This window comes from Mustela lutreola, chromosome 2 (assembly GCF_030435805.1).
Source record: "Mustela lutreola isolate mMusLut2 chromosome 2, mMusLut2.pri, whole genome shotgun sequence".
In the NCBI taxonomy this organism is placed as follows: domain Eukaryota; kingdom Metazoa; phylum Chordata; class Mammalia; order Carnivora; family Mustelidae; genus Mustela; species Mustela lutreola.
The window spans coordinates 13,815,765-13,839,806 of NC_081291.1; the positions used below are offsets into that span (position 1 = coordinate 13,815,765).

The 24,042-nt window shown below is 54.7% G+C and overlaps 1 protein-coding gene across 4 annotated transcripts; it reads left to right on the top strand.

Annotated features, from left to right (window-relative positions):
* The first annotated feature begins 1,234 nt into the window (after positions 1-1,234).
* Positions 1,235-23,586, top strand: COLGALT1 (collagen beta(1-O)galactosyltransferase 1). 4 transcript variants are annotated; one of them, XR_009350653.1, is made up of 13 exons: positions 1,235-1,653; positions 2,888-2,998; positions 3,480-3,597; positions 8,398-8,532; positions 9,686-9,890; positions 11,756-11,875; positions 16,723-16,799; positions 16,886-16,992; positions 17,131-17,263; positions 18,430-18,572; positions 19,609-19,815; positions 19,992-20,312; positions 23,391-23,586. XR_009350653.1 is itself a non-coding variant. In XM_059160457.1 (12 exons), exons 1-12 carry the CDS (start codon positions 1,391-1,393, stop codon positions 20,257-20,259), a joined length of 1,887 nt encoding a protein of 628 aa, XP_059016440.1. In that variant the 5' UTR covers positions 1,235-1,390; the 3' UTR covers positions 20,260-21,673. The 4 variants fall into 4 exon arrangements, 2 of the variants coding, with proteins under 2 accessions (XP_059016440.1, XP_059016441.1); XR_009350652.1 differs by lacking the exon at positions 23,391-23,586 and adding an exon at positions 21,053-21,673; XM_059160457.1 differs by lacking the exon at positions 23,391-23,586 and having other exon boundaries at positions 19,992-21,673.
* The last annotated feature ends 456 nt before the right edge of the window (positions 23,587-24,042 follow it).

Genomic DNA, 24,042 nt, shown 5'->3' on the forward strand with positions numbered 1-24,042 from the left:
ACCAAACAAATCACTATTTGCTTTTGGTTTAAAAACTTTCAGTCTTTTCTCAGTTGATCAGGGTATGGGACGTGTCTTGTCACTCTGTTTTTCTCACTTAATATGACTGATCTTTCCTTGTCAGGCCTATAGAGTGTAAAATTGTTTTTTGCCATTTTGTTATAGAAAGTTTCAAATACACCCCAAAAGCACACCCCTGTGTGCCCCCACTCGGATTCAGCAGTGACCAAGTGTGGCCAGATCTCTTCCCTCTACTCCCATCCCTCACCCCCTTAGTCAGTTAGGTAACCAGGACATTTTAGGGTACGTTTCCAAAATATTCAGCTAAAAACTGAACTTGAACAAATGACCGTTGTAGAAAAACAAACAAACAAACAAACAAACTGGAGAACAGAAACAAAGGAGAGATGAAATTCGAAGAGAGAGATGGACAAGGACATGGGGAGGAGGAAGGGCAAGTATCACGTGACTCCGCTAGCCATGCTGGGAGATTTGAGGCATTTGGGTCAAGCCCACCTCCCTGTCTTACTTCCTTCAGTTCAGGCCCTACTGTCCCTTTGAGCACAAGGTCGCAGTACCCTGAATTTTACGTAACAGTACTGAATCTCTCCCCTCACCGTCATATTAACAAATGTATACCTTAGCATCCTTCTTAAAACTTAGTTTTTAAGAACGACCCAAAACCAATCCATTAGAAAGTACATTGGAGCATTGGGAAACAATCCCTTAGCAGCATTTCTATGGAAATTCCCGCCCCACCTGCGGAGCACGTGCTCAGCGCTTACAAGTATCATCTGGCTCCATCTGACGCCAACCCTGCGGTGTCGGTAAGGTGTCTATTTTACAAATAGACAAATTGAGGCTCTCACTGGGAGTCCACAGTGGGGGCTGAATTTGAAGCCAGGTCTGGGGACTCTAGAAACCGCAGGCTTAATACCCAACAGCCCTTTGAAACCAGGTCCTAACTAGCCAGGTCCGCCTGGTGGCAGAGACTGGATCCTACACAAATGGAAGTGGCACGGCGTATCAGGGGAAGGTCCAGGCGGGGGCGGGTGTAGGGAGGAACCGGGCGTTGTGAGCTCTGACACCTTTATGGCACTGAGTCACGTGAAACCGGAACGCTAGGAGCACTCTGTGCCTTTAAGGCGGGAGCAGGGGGCGGGGCGTCGGGGCGGGACTGACGTGACTCCCGGTGGGAGTCGCGTACGCAGCACTTTGAGCCTTTAAGGCCCTCGGGAGGACGGGTCCGGGAAGCCGGCCCAGAAGGCTGATTCACTCCAGGCACTCTCGTCCCCTTTAAGGCGCGCGGCAGGGCGGGGCCCGGTGGCTGGCTCAGGGCGCGGTCCGCGTCCGCCGGCAGAAAAGCGGCTTAAAGGCGACGCGTGGAGCGATGGCGGCGGCCCCACGCGCGTGCAGGCGGCGCTGGCGGCTGCGCCCGGTGCTGCTGCTGCTGCTACTGCTGGCGCTGCCGCCCCCGGGCGGCCCACCGGGCGCCGCCGCCTACTTCCCGGAGGAACGCTGGAGCCCCGAGTCGCCGCTGCAGGCGCCCCGAGTCCTCATCGCTCTGGTGGCGCGCAACGCGGCCCACGCGCTGCCCGCCACGCTGGGCGCACTTGAGCGGCTGCGGCACCCGCGGGAGCGCACGGCGCTGTGGTGAGCGCGGCACCCGCCTTCCCCGCGCCCGGCCTGCCTCCCCCATCCAGCCGGCTCCACCCCGCGCGTTGACTGCTGCCCTGGCACCGGGCGAGGCGGGCGGGACCCACGCGTGGCCCCTGCTTGTTTCCCTCTTCGGGCCGGCCAGACCCGCTGGCCCTCCGCTTGCTGTCCCTCCCTCCCGGTCTCTGCTCCGCCGCTGTGGTACTGACGGACCGTGCTCTGGCCTCTGGTCCAGCGGTTGGGGCAGATTCCGAACCACTGTTGCCCAGGCCAGGGCTGCGCTGCTCTGCCTGGGACGAACCCTCAAACCGCCTTCAGGGCACTCACAGCTCCAATTAGGGGAGCCTGGAGCCCCCACGGCCCACACTGCATTTCCACTAACAGGAAGTCTTTTCAGTTTCTGGGGCATTGAATCCTGAATCCAGCCAGAGTCGATCCCCTGCCCTCTAACCAGCGTGGGTGGGTGGGTGCGTGGGTTATGGGACCAGGTGGCCAAGGGTGGGGGAGTGGGCAGAGCTATATCGCAACTCGTGATTTCCTGCCTCCTGCTTCGGTTTCCTCCTCTGGAAAAAAATGGGGGCATTAATATAACTCTGGTTGCCTTCCTCTCGGAAAATTAACCAGTTAATGCACTCAAGGCCTTGAGCCTGGGATCTCTAGCTTGGTGCTCGGTGACCAGAACTGTGGTTATGGTTATGTTGTCCTTACTAGTCATGGCTGCTCATGTTGGCAAGTTAATAAGAACTTATTGTGGACTCCTAAATGCCCCTTACTCCTCCATCCCAGATTCGCCAGCCTGGATAATGCAATCACACAGTTGGTGCTTAAGAAAGGTTTGTTGAATTAACCAGTAAGCACAGGCCACTCTAAGGTGCTGTTGTTGATAGGAGACAGTCCAGCATGGTGGGGTGGCGGTAGATGATACAGAATTTTTTAAATTAAATCACCATATTTAGTCCTTAACGTGGTTATGAGATCCTGGGTGCTCAGTGTCTGCTGTTTTTTTCCCAAAAAGCTTGTTTAATCCCCTCTGCAGCCCAGTGCAGTGGGTCCTGCCCTTGTCTCTGTTTTAGATGAGGAAGCAGGCATGGAGGAGGGAAGCTTCTTGCTCAGGGCTGTATAAGCTGCTGGAAGGCAAGCTTCGGGGTGTGGAGCCCATGTTGCTTCACTGCTACCCGGGGCTGCCTCAGTCTCCCCAGCCTCACGCTGACTGCCCTGCTCTGCTTTGCAGGGTGGCCACAGACCACAACTCAGATAACACATCGGCTGTGCTGCGGGAATGGCTGGTGGCCGTGAAGAGTCTGTACCACTCTGTGGAGTGGCGACCAGCGGAGGAACCCAGGTGAGCTCCAGGTTCTGCCCTGACCCCCCTCCCCAAGTCAACTGGGCTGTGCCCCTATTCACACACCTTCCATGACTCCCCATTGTCCTGTGACAGAACCCCATTCCTTCCTCCTCTGCCTCTCTGGCCCAACTCTGCAGCTGTACGGGCTGGCCTTGACTGCTCTGACCCGCCCTCAGCTTCAGTGGGCCATAATCCTCCAGGTGGACCTTTGTCCCCACAGGTCTCTCCACCTAGAGTTCCCTCACTCCCTTGTCCTCCTGGTGGACACCTACTGCTTTGTTCCCAGTCTCATTTTATGCATAGTTTCCTCATGAACCCCTGGGCAGTGCAGACCACTTGTTCCATTCAGCCTTTCCGGGTTTATTTCTTTACGTGTCTGCCTACACATTCCCTCCTCCAGGAAGCCCTCTCTGACCACTGCCCTCTGTGTTGCCATAGCGCTCCATCCTTTGCACATCACAACCGTCTCTATCTGCAGGTCCTACCCGGATGAGGAGGGCCCCAAACACTGGTCTGACTCACGCTACGAGCACATCATGAAGTTGCGCCAGGCAGCCTTGAAATCTGCCCGGGACATGTGGGCTGATTACATCCTGGTGAGTCTCTCAGCCAGCTACTCTGAGATCATGCGGGACATCTGGGTGGCCACCGAGGGAAGGGGGATCAGTGGGATGTGGAGATCATCCTTAAGCCCGTTTACAGAAGGAAACAGGCTCTGAGAGGGGGGAATGAGTTGTCCGATGTGATACAGTTGGTTAGCGGAGGAGCTGGGATTCGATCCCTGGCCACCGGGGTTCTTAACATCAGGTGGTGTCCCCGACTGTCCCCTGGGGTTGCACCCTGGGGTTGTCTCCACTTTATCGCCACCTCTTCGCACCCCACAGTGACATCCTCTGGGTGACAGCTGAGAAGCAGGAAGATGGGGTGGGGGTCTGGGGGCTGGTGGAGAGTCTAGGCTGCTGAGGCCTGACTTTCACTTCCTTCTCCTGGGCCAGCCATTGCCTCTGGAGGAAGGGACGGTTTAGGCTGGAACGCAGTAATGTGAAGGTACCTGCCCACAGGCCTGTGCGAGCTCCTTGAGTCCATCCCTTTGATCAGTCTGTGATCCCTTTCCCCGGTGTGAATGGGACTGGATGGCACCCGGGCTGCTGCCAGGCCTAGCTCCCCTGATGCCCGCCCGACAGAGCCTGTGGTCGGTTTTCATTCAGGCGCCAGACCTCGAGCTGTGGTCTCTACCTTCTTCCACCTGCCAGAGCCTGGGGATGCAGTGAGGATGCCCCGGGCTGAGCCCTGCCTTCCTAGTGTCCCAGGAAGGGGGGCCGTGGCCAGAAACCAAAACCGAGTGAAGAAGAACTGAGAGCAGTCCCTGCTGTGATTGTGGAAAGGCAGGGGCTGGTGGATCAGTGTCTGGGGCTGCTGTGACAAAGGACTCCCCGCCCTGATGAGGGCTGGGGGGTGGGGCGGGGGAGGGGGGGGACGGACTGCAAACAGCGGAAGTTCATTGTCTCCCAGTTCTGGAGGCCAGAAGTCTGAAGTTAAGGTGTCAGCCAGGCCCTGCCCCCTCGGCTGGCTCTAGGGGAGGGTCCTTCCTCACTTTTTCCAGCTCCTGGGGCTCCATGTGCTCCTGGGCTTGTGGCCTGGGGCTGTGTCCCTCTGTTGTCTGCCTCTATGGTCTCGTGGGCTTCTCTCTCTGTCCCTCCTCCTCGTACCAGGCCATCAGTCATTGACTTTAGCTCAATTCCTGTGTGACCCCGTCTTAACCTACATCCTAGTTACATCTGCAAAGACCTATTTCCAAATAAGAAAACAGTCGCAGGGTCCTGGGGGTCAGGACTTCAACCTTTTGGGGGGCCACCGTTCAATCCACAACAGATGGCACAGTCAGGGTGTAGTGACGAGTGAGCAGGGTTGGGGGTGCCTCTCTTAGGAGGGAACCCTAGCTGTGACCTGAAGGAACAAAGAAGCCAGCCTCGGGAAACTGGGGCAGAGGGAGCAGAGTAGCGTGCAAGCTTGAGGCCTTCAGGGACGGTTGAGGCCCCTGTGGGGGTGATGGAGGTGGTCCTGTAGTGGTGGGAGGGGGCCAGACTATGCAGACCGAGGCAGAGATTTGGTTTTTACATTGTGGGTAATGGGGAGCCATGAGGGTATATAAGCAGGGGAGAGTTGTGTTCTGATTTATGATTTTCAGAAGCTCGTGGCTGCTGCTGTGGGGAGCAGGGCCTGTTGGGGCTAGACGGGGAACAGCAGGAGGCCAGTGTGGAGCAGGGCTGTGAAAAAAGGCAAGTAGATTGAGGTTGCCTTCGTAGGCCAAGGGGACGAACCCTGCTCAGGGACTGGATGTGAGGGGGCCGGGAGGACCCCGTGTGCCTGGCCTGAGCTCTGCAGAGAGGAGGAAGAATGGAACAAGGTCTTCCTTGGAGCCCTATGGGTTGATGCCTTATCAGACCATTTTATAGATGGGAAAATGGAGGCTTAGAGATGGAGGGGACAACGTGCTTGTTGGTAGAGTCTCAGAACCAGTGAGGCGCAGTGGTGGGACCGGAACCTTCTGGAACTGTCTAGCACAAGGCCACCTTATTTGCTTCCCTGGGTTTTGCTCTCAGGGTTTGAGCCTGGTTGGTTTTCACTTTTATCCCTCTGCAAACTTGGGTGGAACTCTACATGTCGGTTCAAAACTCAAAGCAGCTTTTGACACACTAGTATCTTTTGGTAACTAGGGACTTTGGAAATCCATATTGGGGTGTGAAATCATTTGTCCAGTGTTTTAAAATTGTTATGAAAAGGACCTCTTTTTTCTTTTTTTAAAGACCTCTTTTTAAAAGAAAAAGCAAAAAAAAATGTTTAAAAAGGACCACTTTTTTTTCTCTTTTTGTAAATGCTCCGGGTGTTACTTATAAGAAAATATACAAGAAAAAATAAGAAACCTAGGGAATTAAAAAACAAGCAAACCTTGTAATCTTACCTCCCAGAGACACTCCCTTTCTGGCTGGTTTCCGTGTTTTCTAATTGACGTGCAATTCACATAACATAAAATTAACTGTTTCAAAGGGAACAACTCAGCGGCATTTAGTACATTCATTATGTCGTGCAACCACAACCTCTCTCTAGTTCCAGAACGTTTCCGTCACCCCAGAAGGATGCCCTGTCCCCAGGAGCAGTCTCTCACTCTCCCCCGCCCCTCCCCCAGGCTCTGGCAGCCACCAGTGTGCTTTCCGTGTCTGTAGATGTGCTTGTTCTGGATGTTTCTTATAAATGAATCATACGCTCTGTGGCCTTCTGTGTCGGGCTTCTTTCACTCAGCACAATGTTCTCAAGGTTCATCTGTTGTGGCGTGTGTCCATGCTGTGTTCCTTGTTATGGCTGAATGATGTTCCATTGTATGGACAGACTATGTTCTGTTCATCCATTCTCCCGTTGACGGACACGTGGGTCATTTCCACTGTCTGGCTCTCATGGCCGGTGCTTCTGTGAACGTGGGTGTGCAGGTGCCTGTTTCTAGCTGTCTCGGTGCATACCTAGGAGTGGACTCACTGAGTCATTAGGTAGTTCTCTGTGTAACTCTTGGAGGAACCGCCAGACCCTTCTGGCTGTTTTTATTGTGTATATATTCAAAGGTCACACATACAAATGTTGGCAGGGGCCAGGCAGGGAACAGCCCCGTGGCTTGCCCCAAGGGGCAGCCGCCTTCCATCTCCAGCTGGGGGTTGCCATGTGGGAGTGCCACTCTGGAATTGCCAGGGAAGGCTGGGACTCTAGTTCTTGCTGTTGCGTGTGGCAAGTGATTTATAGGTTTTAAAAATCCTGTGTGGGTGGGTGCCTGTGTGGCTCAGTGGGTTAAAGCCTCTGCCTTTGGCTCAGGTCATGATCCCAGGGTCCTGGGATCGAGCCCCGCATCGGGCTCTCTGCTCATCAGGGAGCTTCCTTCTCTCTCTCTACCTGCCTCTCTGCCTACTTGTAATCTCTGTCTGTCAAATAAATAAATAAAATCTTAAAAAAAAAAAAAATCCTGTGTGGGGGACAGAAAGAAAGCCTATCTGTGGACCAGAGGCATTTAAAAACAAATCAATCAGGGGCACCTGGGTGGCTCAGTGGGTTGAGCCTCTGCCTTCGGCTCAGGTCATGGTCCCAGGGCCCTGGGATCGAGCCCCACATCGGGCTCTCTGCACAGTGGGGAGCCTGCTTCCTCCTCTCTCTCTCTTTGCCTACCTGTGATCTCTATCTGTCAAACAAATAAATAAATAAATCTTTTAAACAAACAACAACAACAAGAAAAACAAATCAATCAGTCCTAAGAGTTCTGTGATGCGTGGTGGCCTGGTGTCTTCATGTTCCCGTGGACAGGGACACCCTCGCCTGATCCTACTCCGTGGTGCAATTCCTAGCTGTCTGGGCTCACTCTGCAGTGGGATGGGGCCGGAACTTCTCTAGCCGGTTCGCCATGGCTAGACTCCTGCGTCGTTCCCCAGTTAGTGTGGTCAGCAGCACTGCAGTGAGCCTCCGGGTGGGGCTTCTTTGGGGAGTGTTGGTGACACATGGTTTTGGGGGGAACAGCAGGCACCTGCGCCCCGATGGTGACCCTTTTCCTGGGTTGGTGGATTTCATCCCATGCTGCACCAAGCAAGTTACCATCTTTTTTTTTTTTTTTTTTTTTTAAGATTTTATTTATTTATTTGACAGACAGAGATCACAAATAGGCAAAGTCAGGCAGAGAGAGAGGAGGAAGCAGGCTCCCTACTGCGCAGAGGGCCCAAAGCAGGGCTCAATCCCAGGACCCTGAGACCATGACCTGAGCTGAAGGCAGAGGCTTTAGCCCACTGAGCCACCCAGGCACCCCTAAGTTACCATTTTTTTATCCCGACATGTAAGGTGTTACAGGAAAACTAAGGGCTTCCGTAAAGACCGGATTTGTATACACTCTGTCAGCCCGTAATTCACATTGGACAGGAGTGCGCTCCTCCCTGCCAGTCCCCGCGGAGCTGGCCTCTGCTCCTACCGTCCTACTCATGGACAGGGGCTGCCTTTTTGAGAAGTTCCCATAAATGTTGCCACGTGTCCTTGCTGTCGAGTTGGATGTGTTCCCCTCCCCCCCACCCCCAGCGCCACGTCTGGACCCCATTTGTGTTGCTTTGTGCGTTGTGGTCTGTCTCTTCTCTTGCTACAGAGTGTATTTCGTTATATGAGCATTACTGGGCTTGTTACCAGGGGCAGAGCCCGTGGTGGAGGAACGGGCTGGCTTCCAGGGCCCCATCTGCTACTCTAGGATCCCAACTCTAGGATCCCCAGACTGCCACCCCCTCCCCTCCAGGACGCTGGCCGCTGCCACCGCTGTTCAGAGCCGTGGGCCAGCCTGGGTCAGTCCCATGGGCCCTGCTGATTCTCTGCTGGGTGTTTTGCAGTTTGTGGACGCAGACAACCTGATCCTCAATCCGAACACACTAAGCCTCCTCATTGCTGAGAATAAGACGGTGGTGGCCCCCATGCTGGATTCGCGGGCTGCATACTCCAACTTCTGGTGCGGGATGACCTCCCAGGTGAGGGGGCTGCTGGGGGAGGGTGGGGGCCAGGAATGGTGGGCGCAAGCGATTGGGAACTGTGGCTGGAGCCTAACTTCCCATACCACCTCATGGTAGGCCCTTTACAACACCATTGTGGTAATCCTTAACTAGCTCCTTGATGGAAGGTCTATGATTGTGCCCTCTCCTCCCCATTCCCTTCCCAGTCACTGAGGCAGAGACAGAAACGCAGGGAGAGAGGACTTGACTTGCCTGAGATCACACAGCTAGGAAGCCATGGTGCCAGGTAGGACTTCAGGCACAGCTTGATCCAGGTGTTCAAACAACTTTCCCATCTTCCTCCATCTTTTGGGTGGCTTCATTGTCAGACTCCTGGAGCACAATCCTAGCACCATCCAGCCAAAGTCCACTTTGGGCCTTGTCCAGTCTCCTCCTACACCTGAGCCAATTTCCGAAGCCAGGAAAATGCCAGGTTCTGATTGACTGATCCTGGGCCTGTAGTCCCACCCCAGCGTTGAGGCTGGGATTGCAGGCAACACCAGGAGGAGTGAAAGGGTAGGTGCTGGAGTGGGGGGCATGCCAGAGCCAGGACCTCCTGTCTCCTCCTGTCTTTTTAATTGATGTGTGATTCACATAATAGGAAACTCACCCTCTTAAAGTGAACATTTCAGTAGTTTCTATTTTAAAAAAATATGTCATGGAAATCTAAATATTACACTCTAACAATTCCAGTTTGTAAAGGTATGATGAAGAGAGAACAACTTCAGATCGTTAAAACTTGTTTTTAAAAAGATTTTGCCCCGTGTTTCTTGAAGTCCTACTTCTGATGTTCAGTCCTGTGTAAATCAAGGAATCGCAAATATCTGGTCCCTTTTTCAGCTTCCTCATTTCCTCCAAGTGCTGCCTTTCTGATCTGAAGTGTTGAGCTAGGTCTGCAGGTGGACACACAGCTGCGGCCCTTCCCTCCTTGGCCCCTACCCTACTGCCTGTGGCTCTGGGTGTGGGGGACAAGCCCTGACCACCCCCGGAGTTCTGGACTCGGGGAAAGCCCACCACAGCCAGAGGCTGGCATCTGGGTCCTGCTCTCTAAGTGTTCCATGCCTCCCCTTGTCCCAGGCCTCCAGCCTTACCTCTAGGATCCCCCCATAGAGCTGCACCCTCCCCCCCACAGGGCTACTACAAACGTACCCCCGCCTACATCCCCATTCGCAAGCGGGACCGCCGGGGCTGCTTTGCTGTTCCCATGGTGCACTCCACCTTCCTCATTGACCTGCGGAAGGCAGCGTCCAGGAACTTGGCGTTCTACCCTCCTCACCCTGACTACACCTGGTCCTTTGACGACATCATCGTTTTTGCCTTCTCCTGCAAGCAAGCAGGTGAGCCCACAGAAGGTTCCCAGAAACTAGAACTGCAGGGTACAGTGATTGTTTCAGGTGTGGCTGCATCCAGGTGTTCAGGTGATGCCCCCAGTACTCCCTTTCTTCCAGCCCCCGCTTCGCCCGGTCACTTCGCTTCTCTTATCTTTAAGATCTCTTTATTGGAGGTTATTTTCACCTTAATAGTCTCCTGTGTTCTCCCAGTTTTCTGTAGTTGAGCATAATTATTCGCTAATTATACAGTTAGGGAGGAAACATTTTAAAAAAAAGAACACAGCCATAGCTGGCCTCTCATTTTTTTTTAAACCGTGGTTCTGCGAACAATGGCCCATGGCCCAAATCTGGCCCACCATCTGTTTTCCTGTAGCCATAAGCCAAGTATGTCTTGGGTTCCTGGACCTAATTCTATCTTGAGAGTGTGTGTTGGTGGGGGCGACTTCCCCACACCAACAAGCCATTGTCTCTGTAAGACAAGCAGGGTATCCTCCAATTCAACTCACTTCTGACAGTCTTTCCAGGGATAGTGTCAGATCGCACAGGTTGGGGGGTGCTCAGTCGGACAACACTGTCCGCCACCCCAACTTCAGATGCTGGCCATAAACCCACATGCTTCTGAGGAACTGGCCATAAACCTGAGGCTCCCAAGACACTCTCCTTGAGGTCTGTTACTTTGTAAGAGCAGCTCACAGAATTCAGGAACCCCATTTACTCGCCAGATGCCTCAGTTTAGTCTAAAAGGCTCTAACTCAGGAGTAGCCCTGGAGAAGAGATGGGGTATGTGGGCTGTGTGTGGTCCGGGGGAAGGGGCGCAGAGCTTCCTTTCCCCCTCCAGGCTCCAGTGCATTACTCTCCCCACACCCCACGTGTTCACCAATTCCATCCTTTTGGGTTTTTATGGAGGCTTCTTTACGTAGACGTGATTAATTGGATCATTGGCTCTCAGCAATCCAACCTCTAGCTCCCCTCCCTTCCCCAGAGACCGGAGGGGTAGGACTGAAAGTTCCAGCCCTCTGTTCATGGCTGATTCCCCTTGGCAACCAGTGTGTGTGTTGGGGGAGGGAGGTTCCTCTTTAAGTGCTTTCCAAAAGTCACTTACTAATGTGAGAGACACCTCTAAGCTCTCAACATTTAGGAAATTCCAAGGATTTTGGGAACTGAGCCCGGACCTGTGGACAAAGACCAAATATATACGCCAAGTCTGTATTTGGTCATCTGAACAGGAAAAAAAAAATGATAAGAAGACATTTGTGACATCTGAAGATCGTATAAGATTCGAAGCTCAGTGCCTATAAAGTTTCATCAGCACGAGCCACGCCCATTCACTGAAGCCTCATTTCTGGCTGCTGCTACGTTCCAGCTGCAACTGAGTCATTGAGATAGAACCGTCTGGCCCATAAGTGTAAATATTGACCATCTGGCCCTTTTCAGAAAAAGTTAACCAGTTCAAGTGGAATCATTTTTCATTGGGTTTTTCACTTAAAAAAGAAAAGATATGCATAAAACCTTAAACCACCCAAAAAGGACAAATGCAGATGGAGGTGCTGTTGCTTCTGTCTGGGTCAGCCGCGTCTCCTTTTCCTGCCTCACTGGACCTCTGCGCTGCCCTCCCTGGGGTTGTGCGGTTGGCCGTGTCTCGGAACCCCGCGGGGGATCATGGCAGTGGCCGTGCGAGGCACTCGTGAACAGCTCTGGAGTTCTTCCCAGGCCGGCCTGGCAGCTGGGGAGCTGAGGAGTCCCCGCCGGGTGCGGGAACAGGGGGGCCCTGGTGAGGTTCTAGGCTCACCCTCAGTGGTGCGTCTGGTTTCTGGGAGCCGCTGTTGCCTTGTACCATTTTTCACTTTGCATTGTTGTTCCCTCGGCCGCAGAGGTCCAGATGTACGTCTGCAACAAGGAGGAGTACGGCTTCCTGCCTGTGCCGCTGCGGTCACACAGCACCCTCCAGGATGAGGCCGAGAGCTTCATGCACGTGCAGCTGGAGGTCATGGGTGAGTCCCCAAACACGGAGGGCTGAGTCACCTCCCTTTCTCTACCACCTTGCCTCTGTCCCATCTGTTGCGTGCCAGTCCCTTGGCTGGGAGCGGGGGACTCGGCACGAACAAGATGGATGGTTGTCCCTGGTCTTGGAAGCTGTGTGCAGCATCCTGAGAGCAGTCAGGATGGGCTCCCGGGAAGAGGGGGCATGAAGATGCGTGGTGGGTAGGAGTTAGCCCGGAAGAGAATTACAACCGGAGGGAACAGCACGGGCAAAGGCCAGGAGGCTGGAGGGGACTTGAGCTCAGAGAACAGCCAAGATTGACGGGACAGAAATAAAGGCGGCGAGCTGGGCAGAGCTGACAGGCAGGGCCAGCACAGGGGCCTTTGACACCAAGCTGAGGAACAGAGCTTTTGCCCAAAGGGAGCTGGGAGCTATAGAGGGTGTGAGAGCAGAAGGGGCATGGCAGTGTCTGGGGCTCCACCATTGCAAGCTGTGTCCTCCTCCATGCCGCTGCCAAACCCAGACCCAGCGTTATTTAATACTTACCTTAAGCAGACACTTTTCTCCCCCACTTGAATACATTTAAAAAAGGAAACTAGGAATTTTAAAAAAGATTTTATTTATTTATTTGACAGACAGTGAGAGGGAACACAGCAGGGGGAGACGCAGAGGGAGAGAGAGAAGCAGGCTTCCTGCTGAGCAAGGAGCCTGACCTGGGGCTCGATCCCAGGACCCTGGGATCATGACCCGAGCTGAAGGTGTACTCTTAAAGATTTTTTTTTTTTTTTTTTTATTTGACAGAGAGAGATTACAAGTAGGCAGAGAGGCAGGCAGAGAGAGAGAGGAGGAAGCAGGCTCCCCGCTGAGCAGAGAGCCCGATGCGGGACTTGATCCCAGGACTCCGAGATCATGACCCGAGCCAAAGGCAGCGGCTTAACCCACTGAGCCACCCAGGCGCCCCCCGAAGGTGTACTCTTAATGACTGAGCCACCCGGGTGCCCCTGAAGCTAGGTACTTTTACTAGAGTTGCAAGCTTGTGCCTTTCTAATATATATATATACAAATAAATCCATGAACTAGTCAACTAGCCATCCCTCTAGTGGGCCCCTGAGATGGGACAAGCACAAAGGGCTGAGCTGCCACCAAGGTTGTTTGAGGAGGGGGCTCCAGTTCCTGCTGGGGCTCTCCAGAGACCCCAGACAGTGTCTCTTGTGAGGGCCTCGCCCAGTGCTGGCCACGCACATCCCCCCTGAAGGCCTCTGAGGCAGCGTGGCCTTTCCTCCCACTGCACAGACAGGGAGGAGCCCTGCTCCTTTAACCTTTCCCACGGTTAAACCTCTCTCTGGAAAGTTTTAAGACACCCCCCCTGGTGGCTGAAGATGGAATGGCACCCTGCCCTCTGTTTTGGGGGGGACATTAGGTACTTTGAGGTGACACCTGTAGGTTGCATGGTCACCAGGGTGAAGACCCTTGTAGTACCTGAGCGTTTGTCACACACAGATGCCCAGGCCTGGTCCAGCAGCCCCACCAGGCCACACTCACAGAGGGAGGGTCTCTGGCGTCGCCAGCTCCAGCCGGTGACTGGCCTCTGAAAAATGTCTCACAGGCTGCCAGAGTTTTCCTACTTGATTTTATTATTTTTTTTATGTTATTTTTATTTATGTATTAATAAATTTTATTTTTATTATTTTTCATTTTTTGAGAGCGAGGGAGAAAGCACGCATGAGAGCAGGGGCGGCATGGAGGGAGAGGGAGAGAGAGAATCTTACACTGTCTCCACAGCTAGCCCGGCCCGATGCAGGGCTCTCATGAGAACATGACCTGAGCCAAAATCAGGTGTCAGATGCTCCACCAACTGAGCCACCCAGGCTCAGTTAGAAAGTATTAGAACCTGACGTCACCAGAGGAGTGAATATTTTCCTATGTCTCGAGGGCCAGAGCAAAGCCTATGGAACAGACAGAAGGAGGGTCTGAGGGTTTCAGATATTTGTGTAAATCCTTCCTTCCGGTCTGAGTGAAGACTGTATTTTTCTCTCCATCCCTGTGTGGGGATGTGATCTCCATCCCAGACTGTGCATGTGATTTTTCATGCGTTCAAAAGTCTGTCCAGTGATGAAATTTCAGACTTGCAGGAAGGCTCAGTGACGTCCCTGGGGCTGGGGGATCCTGCCGCCTGCTCCCTTCCCCTCAACCCCGCTCGTGGACAGTGGAGTATCTTTCCCCATCGCCTGGTAACCCTTGCTCTTACACTCAGTTAGGGTGTATTACAAGCAAAAGGATGCAGGTTACAACTGGCAAAGGGAAGGGGTGTCTGGGTGGCAACCCAGAGAGTTCTATGCATGAACTTCCGGGTGTTCCCCATCTGTGGATTCGTGTGGACAGCTTCCAGTTTTCCCAGCACCCTGTATGGCCACGCATATGGTGTACTACTGTCCAGGGATGCTCCCTAAACCTCAGGGTCCAGGCTTTTTACTGGGGCTCACTCACACGGACCTGGCTGACTGCCTCTCTAGCCCCTACAGGGGGTGAGCTGATTCCACGTGGCCCAAGACCCCTCCCCTAAATCACACTGTTGGCATAGACCACCCAGTGTGGCCCGAGAGCCCAGGCAAACAAAGATGGTTCTGTCAGGCAGAATGTTCAGAGGGCTTCCACCTCTCAGGTGCTGGGGACAAAGGCCAGATGCCTTCTTGGGTAGGTTTGATTTTTCACCCCCACAATGGGTCTGGAGGCGTTTGGTTTTTGTAATCACTGTGCTGTGACTTTTCTGGAAAGGCTGCATTGCTTTGGTCCTTCTGGATGCCTGTTGTGGACAGTGAGGAGCTCCCCCCGCCCCACAGGCAGCCTTGTTACCCTCCGCACCCCGCAGTGGAGGGGCAGAAGCTCAGAAGGAGAAGGGAAAAGGCATCCGGAGTTTGAACTGGGTGCTCACATCTCAGCATCTTGTTCTCCAGCTCCAGCTCCCCCAAGAGGGCGGGGGTGGGGGCGGGCAGAGCTGTGAAGAGCCCAGGGCAGGAGGAAACCCCGGGATGTGGTGTTCTGGGGGGTCCGGGTTGGCTTTGGGCCACGCCCCAGCCTGTCCCAGACAGAGGGGCTTGTGTCTCTCCCTTGGGCTCCCACGGGGCCTTTATTCTCCATGGAGCAGATGGCGCACTCACCTTCAGGCTGGGCTCCTCTGGGCCAGCCTCTCCAGCCTCCTGTCCACCAGTGGAGCTGATCCTTCTGAAGAAAGCTGCTAGGGTTTTGCCAAGACAAAGCCCTGGAGATGTGGTCTGAGCGCTGCTGACAGCAGCTGGCATATTGGGGGCGGGGCTCATGGCCACTCTGAAATTCTTGCCATACTTTGGCTTATAGACATGCCACTCCGGTCCCACGGTCACATTCTGCAAGTGTATCTCTGTGGTCTCCCCTCTGCGTGTGTGGTTGGATCCAAGTTGCCCATTTTGATAAGGACCCCAGTCAGTATTTTCACTTGGTTGTCTCTGTAAAGACCTTATTTCCAAATAAGATCACATTCTGAGGTACTGGGGGTTAAGATTCCATCCTGTTGGGGAGGACACGATTCAACCCATAATATGCATCATTTCATGGCATCTCCTGAAACCTCTGGGAGGAGGAGGAGATTTTTGTTTTTTTAAGATTTTATTTTATTTTAAGATTTTTATTTATTTGTCAGAGAGAGAGCAGAAGCACGGAGAGCTACAGGCAGAATAGGCAGAGCAGGCAGAGGGAGAAGCAGGCTCCCTGTTGAGCAAGGAGCCCGATGTGGGATTCGATCCCAGGACCCTTGCATCATGACCTGAGCCAAAGGCAGACTCTCAACTGACTAAGCCACGCAGGCATCCTGAGGAGGAGGTTTTTAAAATTGGAGTCCTGGGGCACCTGGGTGGCTCAGTCAATTGAGCATCAGACCTTGGTTTCAGTTCAGGTCATGATCTCAGGGTCCTGAAATTGAGTCCCATGTTGGGAATCCGTGCTCTGTAGGGTGTCTGCTTGAGATTCTCTCTCTCCCTCTGTCCCTCACCACCACCACCCCCATTCAAGCACATTTTCTCTCAAATAAATAAATCCTCAATAAAATAAAATTGGAGTCTCTTTTTTTTTTTTAAGATTTTATTTATTTATTTGATAGAGAGAAATCACAAGTAGACAGAGAGGCAGACAGAGAGAGAGAGGGGAAGCAGGCTCCCCGCTGAGCAGAGAGCCCGATGCGGGACTCGACCCCAGGACCCTGAGATCATGACCTGAGCCGAAGGCAGCGGCCTAACCCACTGAGCCACCCAGGTGCCCCATAATTGGAGTCTCTTTTTATAGATGAAGAAGGCCAAGGCCCCAGTAGGTCAAGGTCACACAGTTTGCCATCATTTTTTGGTTCATTCTCTGAATAATTATTGAGTGCCTGCTGTGTACCAAGCTTTGGGCACTGGGGACTCAGTGTGAGTGGACAGACGTGGTGTCTGTCCTGCAGTGCTTGGGGCAGACAGATAGAAAGCCAGGGAGGTGGGCTCACAGATTTGGGGTTTGATGATGGAAGGCCAGATGCTGTGGGAGCCAGGAGGAGGTACCCTGCTCCAGCTCAAGAGGGCATCTTAGCTGAGAACTCAGGAGAAGGAGGGGAGGAAGGAAGGTGTTTCATGCGGAGGCCCAGCATGTACACAGGTCCTGAGGTAGGAGGGAGTACATCTGGGGGCAGTGCCAATAGCCAGAGTGAGTCAGTGCTACATCGTCAATGATTCCAGGCTAAGGAGCTTAGGGGGACGGGGGTCCCAGAGGGGCTGGGGAAAGGAAGGGACACTGGAGGCTGGAGCGCCTCCCCAGGTGATCCCACTGACACCCTGGATTCTGCCTGCCTCACAGTAAAGCACCCACCGGCGGAGCCCTCCAGGTTCATCTCCGTGCCCCCCAAGACGCCTGACAAGATGGGCTTCGACGAGGTGAGCCAGGCTTACCCCAGCGGGTGGGGGCGGGGCGGAGGCAGGGGCCAGGCCTGGAGGGTCCGACGGGAGCTCTGGGCCCGCAGGTCTTCATGATCAACCTGAAGCGGCGGCAGGACCGGCGGGAGCGCATGCTGCGGGCCCTGCAGGCACAGGAGATCGAGTGCCGGCTGGTGGAGGCTGTGGACGGCAAGTGCGTCCCGAGTCCCGCCCGGGGGTGGGGGGGTGGGGGTGGGGCTTGTGGCTGTTGGAGCGGGTGGGCAGGGCACCTGGGTGTAGACGGCTCCCAGGCCTGCACTGTCACATACGTCTTACTCTGACCCACCTCCAGGGCCATGAACACCAGCCAGGTGGAGGCGCTGGGCATCCAGATGCTGCCCGGCTACCGGGACCCCTACCACGGGCGGCCCCTTACCAAGGGCGAGCTGGGCTGCTTCCTCAGCCACTACAACATCTGGAAGGAGGTAGGTTTGGCGGGGGAGGGCAGGGCTGCGCTCCGGCTTCCGGCCTCCCCGGGAGGGACTCGCTGCAGGCGCCCCCTGCAGGCTTCTGGAATTTCAGCATGACAGAGGCCTCTGTTCCCAGAACCCTCCACCAGGATGTCAGGGCAGCCTGAATGGGCAGCTGCTATCCTTCCGTCGTTGTGCAGATGGGGAAGCAGATGAGGGAGGCAGGGATGTGTCCAGCTTCCATAGAAGGTGGGGTCTCAGACCCAGGACCTCTAAGTGAGGCCCCTTCTCACCCCGCTGCTGCCACGGGTCTTTGGAGCCTGGACTCGGTGCTCAGCACTTACCAGTAGAAGTGACAGCCACGGGGACAGTCAGCAACGCTAACCCCACACCGGGATCTTGTCAGCCCCTCTCAGAGGCTGAGATTCAAACATGGAGCCACCGGGCAGGGGGCCAGACGGGGTGTCCGGGCGTTTGAGGTGATGGTTCCTCTCTTCCTCAGTGAGATTCATCATGGAGGGCAAGGGGCCGAGGTTCCTGTATCCAGGCGGCCTGATCTGGGTTCAAGCCAAGCCCTGCCTCACAGAGGGGTGAGCTCTGTGAGTGAGGAGGGTGCCCTGTTCTTGAAGATGACAGTCACCCTCCTCAGTCTTGAGGCTTCTCAAGTGCCTTTGGGGACACCCATGCACCTGCTGTGCATCTGGCCTGGTGCTGGGAGCGGGACAGCCACCAAGATAGATGCGGGTCCTGGCAGGGGGCTCACGGCCCTGGGAGATGGGGACTCTGATGGCAAACCACGGTAATCTAAGTGTGACGTACCCACACGAGGACGAATTGTCCTCAGCTGACAGCTGTGGCCAGTGGTCAGAGAGGGCCTCCTAGGTGACCTCTGAGCCCAGGCCTTAAGGCTGGGGGCCAGTCTGCCGCCGTGCTGCGGCGCGGGGGGAGCACTCTGCGTCAGCATCGGCACAGGTACAGGCCCTGGGGTGGGAAGGAGCAGTCAGGCAAAGGGCAAGGCCAGGGCACCTGTCGCCAAGTGTGCAAGGAGCTGATGGCCAAGAGGGCGATCCAGATGACGGTGAGGAAGGCTTGTGTTTGCTTCTCTCCTGTGGCCCCAGGGCCTTGAAGCGGAGCTGGTTTCTGGGTCAGGTCTGGCTTTGGTCCCCGTCTGATGTGGGCAGGGCATCCTCCCTCAGGTTGTGGACCGAGGGCTGCGGAAGTCACTTGTCTTCGAGGATGACCTGCGCTTTGAGATCTTCTTCAAGAGACGCCTGCTCAACCTCATGCGGGACGTGGAGCGGGAGGGTCTGGACTGGGACCTCATGTGAGCTTGGGCCCCTGGGTGGCACTGGGGTGGGTCCGGGACTTGGGGGCTCGGTTTGGAGTGGGTGGAGCTGCAGTCTGGACTCGGGAAGTAAGGCCTAGAGCCTGGAGGTCTGAGGGCCTTTGCAGGGTAATAGGCCGCACCAACTCTCAGGGGTGTGGCGGGAGGGGACTCAGGTGTAGCCTGTGGTCCCTGGATCCAGAGAGCACTCAGGGTTTAGACTAAGGCCTGGGGGGTAGGGCCTGTGGCCTGTGAAGATGACCTGGAAATCTAGGGACCTGGCCTGTGGGGAGGGGGCTCGAGAGGGCTTGGAGGCTTGAGGAGTCCTAGAGGGGATGGGGTTTGCCTGAGATTTGAGGTGGAAGCCTGTGCTCAGGGCTGAAGATCTTGGGCTGTGGGGTGGGGTGGGTGTGGTCAGGGTTGGAGCTGTGTCCAGAAGCTGGGGGCGTGTCTGAGTATGGGGGCGTGGCCAGGAAGCCTGGGTCTTAGACCAGCAGTAGGTCTGATGTGGCCAGCGTATTTCTGGACAGTCCTTTGGAATCTCCCCTAGGTGAGTTGGTTTGTCCCCCCCGGGCCCACGGTGCACAGGGCCCTGATGCAGGTGCTGGGCCCCAGACTGGACTGTGCTAGTCAGAGGACTAGGAGCGATACCCCTTCCTCCCCAGCCATTCACCACATTCCCGCACGTTGCCCAGCTGCCCCACAGCCTTCTGAACTCAGAACAGCTTCCCTCCTAGCCCCAGTCCTTCCCGTGGTTCAACCTCAGAGTGTCCAGGACGTCTTCCCCTTCTGAGCTCCAGATCCTCCCATGGCTCCCTAGTACCCTTGGGAAAAACACAGTCTCCTCCCTGCAGTCCCAGATCCCTGAGGTCCTCCGTGCTCCGGCAGCCACCCCTGCCTCCTGGCTGCTCCCCCAAACACGCCCAGCCCGCTTGCACCCCAGGGCCTACGGAGGCTCACCAGACCTCAGACTCGCTCCGTTAGCATTCTCTGCGGGGGCGAAGAGGGTGACAGGACCCTGACTCTGCACCCGCAGCTACGTGGGCCGGAAGCGGATGCAGGTGGAGCACCCGGAGAAGGCCGTGCCCCGCGTGAGGAACCTGGTGGAAGCAGATTACTCCTACTGGACGCTGGCCTACGTGATCTCCCTGCAGGGCGCCCGCAAGCTGCTGGCCGCCCAGCCGCTCTCCAAGATGCTGCCTGTCGACGAGTTCCTGCCGGTCATGTTTGACAAGCACCCAGTGTGAGAGGGGCGGGCCGAGGGGCGGGCCTGAGTCGGTGGGCGGAGTGGACCCTGTCCTGTGGCTTTCCCTCCACCCACTTTTTCCTAGGTGCCTGCACCCCTCCCGCCCCACCCACACCCTCCTCGGTCGGCCAGGACTCCCCACCCATGGCGGCCCCCCTTTCTTCCCCCACCAGGTCCGAGTACAAGGCCCACTTCTCGCCCCGCAACCTGCGCGCCTTCTCGGTGGAGCCCCTGCTCGTCTACCCCACGCACTACACGGGGGACGATGGCTATGTGAGCGACACGGAGACCTCGGTGGTGTGGAACAACGAGCACGTGAAGACCGACTGGGACCGCGCCAAGTCCCAGAAGATGCGGGAGCAGCAGGCCCTGAGCCGCGAGGCCAAGAACTCCGACGTGCTGCAGTCGCCGCTGGACAGCGCGGCCCGCGACGAGCTCTGAGCGCGGGGGGCTGAGCTGCTGAAGCCGGCCTCACCGGCACAGCCCGACCCCCGGTAGGCCGCGGAGGGCTCTCCCCTCGAGGCAGTGTGCAGCTGGCTTGGCTCGGCTCTGGCTCAGCAATCACGTGCACGCAGGCAGCTTTAATGGAGTGCCTACTGTATGCCGGGAATGGGGCTTGGCACTAGGGCATCGGAAGAGAGCCAGACCTCGTTCCTGTCTTCAGGTGCCAAACACTTGGAAGTCCTCATCGGGTACCAGGCTTCCGCGTTTGGCGGTGGATGGGGCATAATTATTCCTTCAGCTAGTGACCGTTTGGTCCATCAAGCTTTTGTTAATTCCCCCCCCCACCCCAAGAATCAGCACTAGTGATACACAGTCATTGTTTTAATGCATTGAAATATTTATTGAATGCCTGCTGTATGTCAGGCACCAACCATTCTGGGCTCTGGGAATACCGGGATAAACAAGATACTTTCATTCGTTTCTCTGAATACCAATGAAGCACCCACCATGTGCCTGGTACTTGGAACACAAAGACAAGTTCTTATTAACTGAGAGCATTTATTGAGTGCCTGCTGTGTGCTGGGAACTGAGCTTGGTGCCGGGGTGAAAATCAACAAGGTGCTTTTCACTCTTCTATTGGCTTCTTCCACACACGTGTAGAGGGCGCCCCCTGGGGGCCGGCATTAGCGAAACCAAACAGCACAGCCTGTGCTGGGTCAGGACATTAAGACGACCCTCCTGCGTGCAGGGCCACCCAAATGAACAAGATGAATCTTATTTCTCCTTGCAGCAGGCGTTGATGGAGCGCCTACTATGTACCAGACCTCGTGGACTCCCCGTGAGACTGGAGAATTGTTGGCTGAGAGTTTGATCCCTGCCTGCCCACCCCCCCCCAGCCTGGTCACCCAAGCTGTGTGCAGACAAAATCCCCCCCCACCACCCAGGAGGGAGGGTGGCTCTCCCCTCACCAGGGACAGCCGCGGGTCCTAGCAACCACACAGCCACGCCAGGCTTCCCTGGACCCAGCCCCCCTGGCGGGGGCAAGGGATAAAACAGGGGCTGGGTCTCCTGTGCTCACCCCCTCTCCTGTTTTGACTTGTCATCCCGTCTGCTTGACCTTCCTGTCCTGCGTCTCAGGCGTGGGCTCTGCCCGCTCCATGGTGTTCCTGCGTTCAAGCCTTTGGTGGGCTTGTGTGTTTGGGGCCCTGCAGGGGTTCGGCTGCACCAGGGTACTGCCCGGGGCCTGGGCCGGTGCTGCCCGGCTTGGGCTGGGGAACTTGCTGTGCCTCCAGCCGGGAATGAATGTCCAAGCCGGCCAGCAGTGCTTTGCTCTCTCGGGGACATCTGCTCACTGGGTCGGGTCCTGGATAACTTGCTTATTTTTTTATTAAACGTTGCTGGTTGGTTTTCACATCAGTGTTTGCTTTTCTTGGTCCACTGCGTTGCTCACCACCAACACAGGCTCACACTTCCCATACCTTCCAACTGCCTGGCCAAGACATGGGAGAAGGTGACGGCCAGCCAGGCGCTGGAGGGAAGCCCACTGGTGGAGGGAGTGTGGGGTGAGGGTGGTGTGAGCCCCGTTTCCAGCCTACCCGCCCCATAAAACCTCCCTGAAATAGCCCAGGGACAGATGACCCACCCCGCGCCAACTGCAGGATCGTCTCTGGTCACAGGAGGAGAGACGCTGTCATGTTCTGGGGTCTCCAGAAATCACACCCCCAAGATGAGGATTTGATTTGTCCCAGACGTGACCCCAGGAAGCCACGATGCGGGTGGGGACGTGAGACAAGGAGGGAAGGAGCCCTGAAGGAGGCCCCCAAGAGCAATTGAGTCTGGGCTGCTGGAGGCCCCCGGGAGAGAGCAGGGAGCATGCGCCTCTGAGAGGTCCGGCCCCAGGGGCAATGGAGGCGGGGCACTTAGCCACACCCAGCTCTTCGTCAAATACTGGAAGGTTCTCTAGATCCTTCAGCCCTCGGAGCATGTGGGTGCATACCCAAGCCTTTTACAAAATAACATAGACGGCGTGTGATCCTTGTGGAAGAATTAGAACATACAGCTAAACAAACTGAAAAAGTCCAGTTAAATCCTATATCCTCAGAGAAGATAACAATGAACATTTTGGTGAAAAAAACCTTCCAGCCTCACCCATGTGCAGGGTGCAAATATACATGCATATTCAAAAAGAGGATCATGTTCCATATACGGATTCGATTCCCCCCCCCCCGCCCGACTGTACACATTTTTATTCCATAAACATGGGATCCATTGGCACCTGGTTTTTCAGCAATTTTCTTTTTTAAATTTAACAACATATTGTGAACGTTCTAATCAGGGCAGACTCCTATGAATTTCTCATGGATTGTCACATACAATGTTCAGCGATGGTGACAGACTGCCATTTACGTGGCCGTTCTGACCCCAGACAGTCACCGCCTGACTGAGAGCCGTGCTACATGTCCCATCCTTCCTGCTGGAGTTATTTCCGTTGGGTGAATCGATGCAGGTGAAAATGCTGGATTCACGTGTGTGCAGGGCTCATTGCATGCGGCTACCGTATTTACCCTTCTTACCGTATTGACCCTCTTTGCTCGATCTTGTCTGTTCGTGTGTTTACAGAGGGGGATGATGCCAGTGTATTAACCTCCCATAGAACGTTGGAGTCATTTCTCATGTGTTCCAGTTATGTGGGACGTTTCTAAATCTTATTTTAACCCAGTGAATGTCATCTGGGGTGTTTTTGTTCCTCGAAACATCGGGTGACATTTGGAGACGTTTGTGGTTGTGGTGACTGGGAGTGGTGCTATTAGAATGGGGATGGTGCTATTAGAATGCAGGGATGCCCCTGCATATCCTCAAGGGCAAGGGCATAGGGCAATTCCCTGACAAAGACTGATTTGGCCTCAGAGTCCACAGGGCTCTCACTGAGAATCCTGCGCCAGTTCCATTCAGCCTCTTGGGGACCTGAGTCTGTGGCATGAAGTGAAGCTTCCTTTGCTACAAAATCTCTCTAAAACAGATTCTCAGGCTTTGCTTTCAGACTGAAGGGGTTAGAAGCTTAGAGGTGGTGACTGGGAATCCCAATTTTATTCTATTTTTTAAAAAATATTTTTTTATTTATTTGACAGAGAGAGCCACAGCGAGAGAGAGAACACAAACAAGAGGAGTGGGAGAGGGAGAAGCAGGCCTCCTGCCGAGCAAGGAGCCCGATGCGGGGCTCGATCCCAGGACCCTGGGATCATGGCCTGAGCCGAAGGCAGATGCTTAATGACTGAGCCACCCACCCCGCCAATTTTATTCTAAATAAAATCTCCAAAAGACTCATATCCTTCCTTCTGGAATATATAGGTAGATAGATAGATAGATATCTATATCATCTATCTATTTATCTATATAAATATCATCTGATATATGTATGTTTCCATGTTTCCACTGAGATACACACACACACACACACACACATATTCATTCCATATATACATGGAAATCTGCATATAAATAAATAAATAAATAAATAAATAAAATCTCACAAGTTATATTCAGAAGTCTGAAATCAGTTTCACTTGGGTATAGTCAAGATGTCAGCAGGGTTGGTTCCTCCTGGAGGATCTAGGAGAGATTCTGTGCTCTCGTTTTTTTCCAGCTTCTGGAGATTGCTGGCATGCCTCGACTCAGCCCCTTCCTGTATCTCCCCAATCCCTTGCTTCTGTCATCGCATCTTCTACTTCTTCATCGGACCTTCTTCCATCCCTCTTACAAAGACCCTTGGATTACACTTAG